This window comes from Coturnix japonica, chromosome 4 (assembly GCF_001577835.2).
Source record: "Coturnix japonica isolate 7356 chromosome 4, Coturnix japonica 2.1, whole genome shotgun sequence".
Classification (NCBI taxonomy): domain Eukaryota; kingdom Metazoa; phylum Chordata; class Aves; order Galliformes; family Phasianidae; genus Coturnix; species Coturnix japonica.
The window spans coordinates 30773875-30784542 of NC_029519.1; the positions used below are offsets into that span (position 1 = coordinate 30773875).

The following is a 10668-nucleotide window of genomic DNA, read 5'->3' on the forward strand; positions in this document are numbered from 1 at the left end:
ACCCAAGCTGCATGATAGCAATCAATCTCTATCTGCATACATGGCTGCTGATAGAAAGCCTTTCAGGGAAGCTAATAAGCCAATTTCAATGTGTTTTGCTTCTGCTAACGTTACTACATTGTTTCAGTCATTCACAGAAACAGCATAGTGAATGACTAAGTGGGAAAGGAAATTTTCTCCCTTTAAGCCAAGCAGGACGTGATATTTATAGAATCAGAGAATAGCTTAGGTTGGAGGGGACCTCAAAGATCACCTAGCTCTAACCCCCTTGCCATGGACATGGCTGCCAACTACTAGGTCAGGCTACCCAGGATCCCATCCAACCCAGCCTTGAATGCCTCCAGGGATGGGGCATCCACAGCCTCTCTGGGCAATCTGTTCCTGCACCTCATCACCTTCTGAGTAAAGAAATTCTGCGTGACAGCTAACCTATATCTTTCCTCATATAATTTAAAGCCATTCCCCCATCTCCTGTCACTATGAGACTGTGTAAAAATGCAAGCTACCCTCTTGCTTGTAAGCTCCCTTCAAGTACTGGAAGGCCGCAATGAGGCACTCCTCTTTTCATGCAGCCCAGGATATTGCTGGCCTTCCAAGCTGCAAGAAAACACTGCTGGATTGTGTCCAGCTTTTTGTCCATTGAGACTCCCCAAGTCTTTCTCTACAGGGCTGCTCCCAATGAGTTCTTCTCCTAGTCTGTACTCATATCTGCGTACTGCAGTGACACATTCTATTTCTGCAAACTTTGCAGACCAAAATTCCATTATATTACCTGATGTTAACAGAATACAGCTCCAACAAACCATCCTTCCTCCTCACACCTGAAAAGCATCCTGTACTGCTATGAAACAATTGGGAGAGCTTTGAACTGGAAAGGATAATCCCTATCAAAGACCACGGTAGAGTACTCACACTGTGGATCTTTCCTTCATGCTGGCAATATCCTTCAGTTTGTGAGGCACATTCAGGGCAACACTTGTTTGGGGCTATTTGGAGCACTTCTCCCTAGAAAGATACAAGAATCCACTAAGCAGTGTACAGTAAATGGAAAATTTAACATGCAGGGAAAGATATGGGGTTTGGCTTTCAGTTTGAAGAAAGAATGTATTATTAAGTAAAATATATAATGCTACTACATAAGACTGCTCACTGAGAACCATCACCTCATTTTGCTGCATTTGACATTTTACCTCCAAAAACAACAGGAACAGAATTCACACTTCTAACAGTGCAACTGAGAAATCCTGAGCAAGACTAGTTTTCAAACCAGAATAAAGAATAACTGGAAAGCAAATATACAAATAACAAAGGATTATTCATTGATTGTTATCTGAGGAATGTGGAAGAGACTGAATTTTTTTAACAGATAACATGCTTTCTGCATTTACAGAATGGACCTCAGTCTAACGTTCAGCCACACCAGAAGCTCAAGCTGGGTGGCAGAATGGATATACATCCATCACTTGAATGTCTTTGGTTTAACAATCTGCACTCTTTAATAACACTATCCTAAAATTAACTGAAAACTACTGATCACTCCTAACCACTGCACAGCCTGGTGACACTGCTACCACTTTGCTTTGCACATTCTAGGGGCTTAGCAAGCTGATCACATGCTGCATCCTAAGAAGCAACTCACTGCATGAGGAGAAAAACATCAGTATAGACATCAGCTAACACTCAGAAATATCTTAGCCTCCTGTCCTTGAAAAAACTTTGTGGACTCTCCAAAACAATGCTTCCATGTTCCTCACAGATGCATGTTAGATTTCACTGTGCAAGGGTGTCTGTCACTGATGGCAGCACATCTGGAGGCCCCTGGCAACACCTCACTACAGGATTTTTTTCCCCATAGCTAATAAAAGGCCAAGACAAATTTACTGATGTGAACACAGCAGTTGGAGAGGAAGAAAACAGAAACAGAAAACCAAAACCAGTGAATGTTCAGGAAGTAAAACAGTCAATTTTTACCAATAAGGTCACCTTCCTCAAAATACTGCACGTTTCTCAGGAAGCATTCTGCATTCTTTCCCCAAGGGAAATGTATTGCTCTTGTTCAGGAGGGTGTCACCATTCGCTTTGCTATAATAAAAAATGCAATGCATCCTATTGTCCTACCTATTACTTCTTTATTTATACAAGAAGCACTTTGATTTTTCAAAATGAAATAAGGTTTCCTTCACTATTATCACTGGGTATGCTTTTGCAGACCATTTTTGTTTATACTTTGTTGTTGTACACAGGATCAACAACGTTAGCATCAATCTCATTGTATGTAGGAAAAAAATGAAGAGGAATGGGGATTTAGGACCTTCTTTCTCAGTGGCAAGATTTTCAAAGACTCAACTCTTCTCAGCATTTCAGTTGCCAGTCCTTTACAGAAGATTTAAACTCTATGAAGATTACCAATGCCAAGAAGTCAGAGAGATTCATTTTAATAGTGTAAATCTATTTCCCATTATGAGCTTTACAGTTGCCACCTTTTCATTTATCCTTTTCTTTGTTGTTGTTTCTTCTTTACATGAACAACATGTTCTCTAGTCCACCCATTATTAGATGTACCATAACAGCACTCTCTATTATTTCTCTCTTTAGCACAAATATTCCTACTATTTTAGTCTTGCTTTAATCAGTGCATGGTGATAATAATGGGGAAAGCAGTAAGGACAAGAATTATTTCTCTGTTAATACTGTCATACTGGAAAATATTTCAACCTGGTTTATAAAGCCATATAATTATTATATTGGCAGTGCTTCTTTAAAGCGCTAATTTTCATTGTCATTCATGCATTCTACCCTACTAATCCAGATGCTAATGCAACACCAATCCCATGGCTAATTACATATAACCATTAATGAAGGCTCAGACAGAGAAAGATAAACAGGAGACAATGAAGCTCAACAACCATCGCAAGGCGTAAGAAAGTGAAAGACAATTTCTACTTTGTTGTTGTTCACCAGAGTGGAAAGCGTCCATCTGCCTGCCTGACAGTGACCCAGCTCCATCTTCAAATGAAAGGTGACTGGAAGCTGGGCTCATGCTAGGAGGTCCCAACTCAAGTTCAGGAGCCTTCTTTGGGCACCAGACTGCCCTGGGAGTACCAGCAGTCTGCAAGCCATTTTACCACCAAGTTTCTGGCCATAGCAATAGCCAGAGGTGGTGCATCACTGTGTTACAGCCAGAGGCTTCACACACTGGGTTCTGCCTGTGCGTTTCTTCCACAGGCTTTCATCAGCAAGGAGTGGATGAGCACAAAGACTGTTCCTGACCCTGGGCAGTCCCACACACCCTGGGTGAAAAAACATGAATTCACTGCTCCCTCCTGTGTCCCCCAGGTCAGATTCTCAGGTTCAAATGGAGTTGCATGGAAGCAGCTGAACGCATAAGTTTGATACAGTGAATGCCACAGTGCTGCACGGAGATAAGCAACCACCTAATCTCTGCTCATTCGATGGGAAAAACTTCATGTTACCTCTTCTTCTTGTCCCCCCCTAAAATAAGAGGAGTTTTTACCCCTGCAGGGACTGCAGGACCTATGCCCTCCACTATACCTTTATGTGCACTGTGTGTTTACCCACATGACAGTTTAACAAGTCACTACTCCAGGAGATTAAAGCAGAAGAAGAGGGCTGGCAACTCCAGCAAGACCTGACATTTCTCCTACCATGAAGAGCTGATCAGCTGGTGTTTGGATAGCTGCAGCCCCTTACCTTCTCAAAGTCACACTGAGGATGTTTGCAGACAGTAGGTTCACAGGTGACAACATTGCTTTGGCAACTGCAGTCTTGGCAAGAATCTGGCTTCCAAACTGTGTTATTCTGTAAAGAAACAAAAGTTTAAAACTGGACCCATACAGCATGAGGTGTGCACTATTTCAGCAAACAACAAATGCTTCATACCACTCAAAACAGACTCTAAGAACAAAGCCTGCAATGTACAACATTCCCTCCCATATGCTTATCAGTCATAACTTTGGTACCATTTATTCAGCAAATTCAAACATATATTTGAAAGACTCAGCCATGCATGGCAAATAACCAACTCCAACAGCAAGACAGATGATAAGAAATTACCTCCATAAACCTCAAAGTATCTACTGCATTTTTGACACTTCTCAAAAGCCAGAAATTGTCCAAACTACAGCTCATGCTAAGGCTCCTCAGTTCACTTTGAGGCTAATGCACCCCTGAACAGATCCCTGTGGCAGCATGCAGCATAGCACACGCACTGATGGGAAATACATTGGACCTCACTGAAACCCTTGATTTCAAGTCAGTTCTCAGCTCTTCAACACAACATTCAAAATTTTGAGCCTGCAAGAATGCAGAAGGAAGGGTGCTCAAGTTGAAGCCATGATTTAAACTGAGCACATTACATCAAACTACTGGATGGAAGCAAAGGTCTAAAGAGCATAAGATGCAATTAAACTGATTTAGTCAAAAACGCTGAATGCATGGCCAGCTATGAAGAGCCTCTACCTAGTCACAGCTATCCAAAATAACATGGAAGAAGGGAACTCTAACCAAGCGGGCGGTCCGGCAGACTCACAAATAGCTGTCATCACCACTTGATCAGTGCACCCGACTGGAACACCCACAGCTAATTTGCAGAGGTTTTCACTACCCCCATTTGACCCCTTCCCATTCCCTCCACACCGAGGTCATGATCCCACGCTGCTACAGTGCTTTCATAAGCCATCTCAGGCCCTTGTCCAGATGCTTTGACACTTCACAGACATCGCCTTCCCTCCCAACAGTTTCTCCAAGGACTGAGCAGCAACCTGGAGCATGTTACTTTTGGCAAGATGCTTGGGAAACAAAGCTTTCCTCCTCTTTATCCCTGTACACCAACTTCCACCCACCCTGACACTAAATAGCGGCAGCATCCCAGAGAAGCAGCCAAGGCTCCTGCCTTCATATGAACGTGTGCATAGTGAATAAGAAAAACTGCCTTAAGAGCGGAGAAGCTTAAGGCACCAGGTTGAAGGGAACAGACTCCTTTGGATGGCAGTCGGATGCTTTCATGGAGGAAATGACAGCCCCTGAACCAGAAGGCTTGCACCCTGGCATCCCTCAGAGCAGGGTGCACGGTTGGTGCAGACAGGTTATTGGGCAACCCTCCTGAATTTCAGCCAGCATAAGCACAGTGCTATGAGCAATGGGTATTCTAAGAGACGGATGCAGCTGGGCTGTATTGGCTGCTGGGTCAGATTTGTCTGGCAAGGAGATTCAGCACTACAAAAAAAAAAGTGTCTGAGCACAAAGGATGATCTCCCATTAAGAGTGCCATGCCTTGCTGTAAGCAGTGAGTTGTTGGCATTAACATCACTCAAAGGCTTTCTCAAAATGCCCTGGCAATGGAAATGAGTCCCTCAATCTTGTAATGAGGAGAAAGAGGAAAATGAGGGAAGGGACCTATCTTTCATTTATCATGAGTAAAGCTTCAAGTTTAATGGCTAAATTTCCCTGTTCTTACTTACAGAGTCTGTGACTTAGCAAGACAACTTAGAAACAGCAACAGTTTGCTATTAGGATACTTACTGGGTAAACCATAGGGTCAGTGATTTACTGCCTTTGTTTCAGAAATCTTTTCTCTTGCCTGCACTCCTGCACTCGGCTCCTCTGCAGTTGTCAGTTCTGCCACGTAACTTCTCTTTCTCAGCAGTTTAAAAAAAAGCAACCAGTAGCTATGTACTGAGGTATTATGAAAGGTATATCAATTGCTATATCCATATTTAATTATCTGCTTTTAAAAGTCTAAAGAAAACGCAAAGAGGAATATCAGTTTCTTACAGGAACAGCTCTTCTTATACAGCCATTATGCATACACTAGGCTACATTTATGCCATGAAAGAGATTTTCTTGCACTGTACAGAGAGCTGCTATCCAAGCCATCACTTCAAATTGATCTGAAAGATAGCCAGACTTTATGTGGTACAGTGATTTACTTCACTGAGTCACTTCACTCTCAGTGTAATGTACTATACAGGCAAAATGAGAAAGGAAAACACGATCACCAGATTACCAGCTGAAGAAGGCATTTAGGGCTAGCTACTAAACAGTCTCTGTTAATGACAGACCAAGGCAAATTGCATGAGTTTCAAAAGGGCCAAGAGTCAGGTCCTGCATTTTGGTCACAACAACCCCAGGTAACCCTACATGCTTGGGGAGGAATGGCTGGAAAGCTAACTGATGGAAAGGGACCTTGGCATACTGATGGACAGTCGGCTGAATATGAGCCAGCAGTGTGCCCAAGTGGCCAAGAAGGCCAATGGCATCCTGGCTTGTATCAGGAATGGTGTGGTGAGCAGGACTACAGAAGTCATCCTGCCCCTGTACTCAGCACTCATTAGGCCTCACCTTGAGTACTGTGTCCAGTTTCAGGCACCTCAGTACAGAAAGGACATTGAGGTGCTGGAGCAGGTACAAAGAAGGGTAATGAGGCTTGTGAAGGGCCTAGAGAAAATGCCCTATGAGGAGAGACTTGGGGAACTGGGGCCGTTTAGTCTGGGGAAAAGGAAGCTGAGGGGAAACCTTATTGCTCTCTTCCAATATCTGACAGGTGCTTACAGTGAGAGCAGGGTTGGTCTCTTCTCATTGATGACAGGTGACAGAATGAGGGAAAATGGCCTCAAGTTGCACCAGGGTAAGTTCAGATTGGATATTAGGAAACACTTCTTTACAGAAAGGGTGGTTAAGCACTGGAATGGGCTGCCCAGGGAGGTGGTTGAGTCACCATGCCTGGATGCGTTTAAAAACCATTTAGATGTGGTGCTCAGGGACATGATTTAGCAGAGGGCTATTAGTTAGGGTAGTGTGGTTAGGTCATGGCTGAGCTGATCCCAAGGCTCACAGCTGGAATCATCTACAGGTGACTTTCATTGCTAGGTTCAGACATCACTGCTGTGGTTTTGGGAATTCATAAACCCACGGGTGGGTTTTATTCAGGTGGGAGAATCTTCCAAGCAGCTCACAGACCTCAGTGTTCAGCTTTTGTTCAGGATTCCTGGCTATGTAGCAACAGACCTAAAATCAAATTTGAACATCTGACTCCTGACAACAATTAATTTTACTGTTTTCTTTGCAGGGAGGTGGAGGGGTTATTCTCTGTAATGTTACTGAATGGCTGAATGTTACAGTCATGGTAAACTGAGCAAAATGCAATGGTCTGGTTACAAGCCATTTGAAGTGCAAGCCCTTAATTCCTTTGAGGTCAGACAGAAAGGCAGGACATGTACTTCATGGGCAATGAAAACACACAAAAGAAGTGGGAGTTCAATGCAACAATGACTTTTTGGTGGTACTGCTGGGTACCTTGTCAGGATCATTTTTAAAACTAATTCTAACACACTCCCTGTGTGTACTGCTAAGCATATGGCTAACAGTCGCTAATACAGAAAAGCATGAAAAGATTGATCAATCCATATGTAGAACTTTTACAACCTGGAGAATGTGGACTAATCACTGCTGGTATTTTCACTGCACTCTTCTATTTCAGACCTGACTCTGGTTAAGGCAATCAGAGGCCAGCAGCTTGTGTATGTTCTGCCTCCAGCCAACCCTGAGATCTCAGTGAGCTCATGCTAGGATAACATGATCAAAGCAACACAGAAGCAAAGAAAGGCTCCCAAGACACTCTGTTGATAGCAATCAAAATACCAAGCACCAATTGCAAAACAAGGATCTCACCAACTTGCAATCCATGCTGCAAGGCTTCCTTAGTATCTATCTAGCACTTGCAAAGAAGCTTGAAAGATCCCAGATACTACTATTTATAACAGAAAGCAAAACTTTATTCTGTACACTTAAAGAACTGCTGTAAATCCACAGTATATTTTCTCTAAGGCACTGAGTCTCAGTGAATAAATTATCTGCAACAATTAAGCTCCAAATTCCTATCCTGTTAAGAGTGTACTTTTATCAATGACACTTTAAGAGGCTTTTTCCTTACAAGTGCTAATATAATTAACAGTATAAATAATGAAATACTGTGCACAGAGCACTTTGAAGATGGAAAGCACTCCTTATGCTCCAAGTAGTACCATTACAACTAATTAATGGTTTGGATTTCCCTACATCAGAAGAATAATGATACCTAATTCGACTGAATGTTAAACATCACGCTGCAAAAAGAGATGTATGTGCTCCATTTGTTTGGTTTGCAGAATGGGACCCAGAAAAGCAAGATATGCTCCCAGGAGTTCAGAGCTTGCAGGCACCTATACACAAGGCAAAGCAAAATAAAACCCAAGACACTGGAGCACAGCACAAGCATGTTGTGGGTCTGGAGAATACTGATGTAGAGAAAAAGGTAGGAGAGAAAGCACAACAGTTGCATATTAAAAAAACGCAAAGGAGATGAATGCAAGAAAGCAACTAGCAGTAAGAATATGAAAGGCCTGAAGCAAAGCATCATCTGAAGGGACAAAGAGCAGAGAGAGTGGAAGTGGAAGCCCAGAGCAGCTGGAAGCTCTCCTGGGCTGCTGCTGCCACACACTTGCATTAATCAGAGCACGGAGTAACCTAAATCTTTTTGGACATGCCTTTTTTGAGCAGTCTTCCTAACTTCATATAGCTGCACCTGTTCCTTCCCTATCTCAAATAAAAAAAACAAAACCCAAACCCAAAAATAATTGGAATTCCCTATTAATACCTAAAAAGCCTTAGTAACCTGATCAGATGCAGCTTGGCGTGAGCTCTCACAGCACTAAGATGACAATCCATGCTCTATTCTGGTGCAGTGACTGTGGAAATAAGGCGCGTGCAACAGCTGCTCTGTCTCCCTCCCTCTTCCCACGGCTTCACAGCAATGCTCGGCCAACCCATAAAATGCCACAGGATGCTGGATTCCCCATGCAGCACAGCAGGGTCATCTGCTTGGGGGCAACGCTGCAATTACAGGGCACTGAGAAAGCAGCAGTCTACTGCTGAAGCCTTAATTGTATCCAAGAATCAAGCTTGGAAGTTGTAGTATCATGCTGCAAACTACATGGTTGTTGTTGTTTACTGCGTGCCCTTCTAATTGCCTTTCCAACTTTCTAGGAGAAATCAGTAAAACGTGACACAGTCATCTCACAACAGGGCTGCTCTGTCCTTGGGTACACACAAGAGTGGTTGCTGCATTTGGGGGAGTGAAGGACTTCAGTGCAGCCCATAGTGTTCTGAAGGGCTGCAGCTCAGCCTCACTGACCTCCCATGTGGTTCTCCAGCAGAGCCAAGCAAGGAAGGCAGGTATCAGGTGTCCCACAGCAGCAATATGAAGCTGCTTTGTTGAAACCCTGGGCAGAGCCCAGAGCAATTACACTTTGGTAACAATCACCAGCATCACCCACCAGCTGCCAAGTGAGGAGACTTGGCAACTCAATAATAGCGCTTTCATTCTTCATTTCCACTCCAATTAGCTGACAATATCAGGCAACTGGCAGAATAAACCCAGGCGTAAGGGAAGCTGAGAACTACGTGGTCTGCAGGATGGATCCCCGAGCGGAGCAATGAAGAGATGGAAGGAATTCACAGATGCAAAGGATTTCTGGTCCCCATTCACATACTGTCTATGTTTTTTCCCCTGTAATTGGCAGCTGCTGCCAGCACCAAGTGCATTTTCCGATCTGGCACATGTTTCCATGTAATAACCACTAGAAAATGGTCTCTTGGGTTTACAGCAGCATGCTCGTGGGCAGAACATGGGAATGGCTCAGGCCCAGAAACCAAAGGGAAATGCTGCTGAACTCAATAGAAATGGGTGCAGGCTCACACTCCTAGGAGAGAATAGAGCAGTGATAGCAGAGCATGCAGCAAGACTGGCAACACAGCAGAGTAAGCATGTCGCTTTGCTGGGAATTCAGAACTAATATTTCCCCTCTTCCAATTAGGCAGTTAAAAAGTTATGCACTAAACCAAGGTACCATTTCCAAGTATAGTTCATTAGGCAAATGCTTTCTACAACTTCTAGTTCAGTGTTATGTCTTTTACCAGTTGTCCAAACCTTTTAAAACACAGCAGTCTGCAAACAAAACTTCCCCACAGCCCTAAGGGGCTGCAGAGCAGGGAGGACTGTGGAGCTGATTTCTCCAGTCACTGGGGTGCTGCCATAAGCTTTATCTGCCTTTCACGCTGACACAAAAGCAGTCACTTAGCGCTCAAAGTGGCCAAATTCCCTGTGACCAAACAAGGGTAGAGGAATTAAAACAGATTTTGTAATTCCTCAGCTCTAATCATGATTAAAATCAGCACACAGAAACCTTCATTTAGACCAACAAGACAATTATTTTTCTGCAGCAGTGTTCCTATATAAAGGTTAATGTGTTTTGGTTACTAACCACTGAAGTACATTCATCTGTGCTCAGGCACATCCTTGACACTAAATGTTGCCTGTTATTTTCCTGGTTGGAAAAATTCTCCTACTTTACTGATAACCCCTTCAGTGACCATAGTTTGCCACGTTTTTATTCCAGTTGTACACATTCCTCACCTACTGCCATTGACTCCTATCAATACTTCTAACACAAAAAACTAACAGCAGCACCATCTCTGAGTACCCTCAATTAGTTAAATAATTTAATTGTAATTAGTATGTTAAAAAGAAAGAAAGAAAGAAAGAAAGAAAGAAAGAAAGAAAGAAAGAAAGAAAGAAAGAAAGAAAGAAAGAAAGAAAGAAAGAAAGAAAGA

General features: G+C 43.1%; 1 protein-coding gene across 3 annotated transcripts in view; it reads right to left on the minus strand.

Annotated features, from left to right (window-relative positions):
- The window catches only part of FRAS1 (Fraser extracellular matrix complex subunit 1), a 152127-nt gene that overhangs the window by 100045 nt on the left and 41414 nt on the right, over positions 1–10668 (minus strand). For 2 of the 3 annotated variants that reach the window (XM_015861184.2, XM_015861187.2), the window contains exons 3-4: positions 3712–3819; positions 913–1005 (exon numbers count right to left, since the gene is read on the minus strand). In XM_015861184.2, the coding sequence (XP_015716670.1) occupies positions 913–1005; positions 3712–3819 (201 nt within the window). Of the gene's footprint in view, positions 1–912; positions 1006–3711; positions 3820–5541; positions 5569–10668 lie in introns of those variants that run through there. The other variant, XM_015861186.1, reaches the window with a different exon arrangement.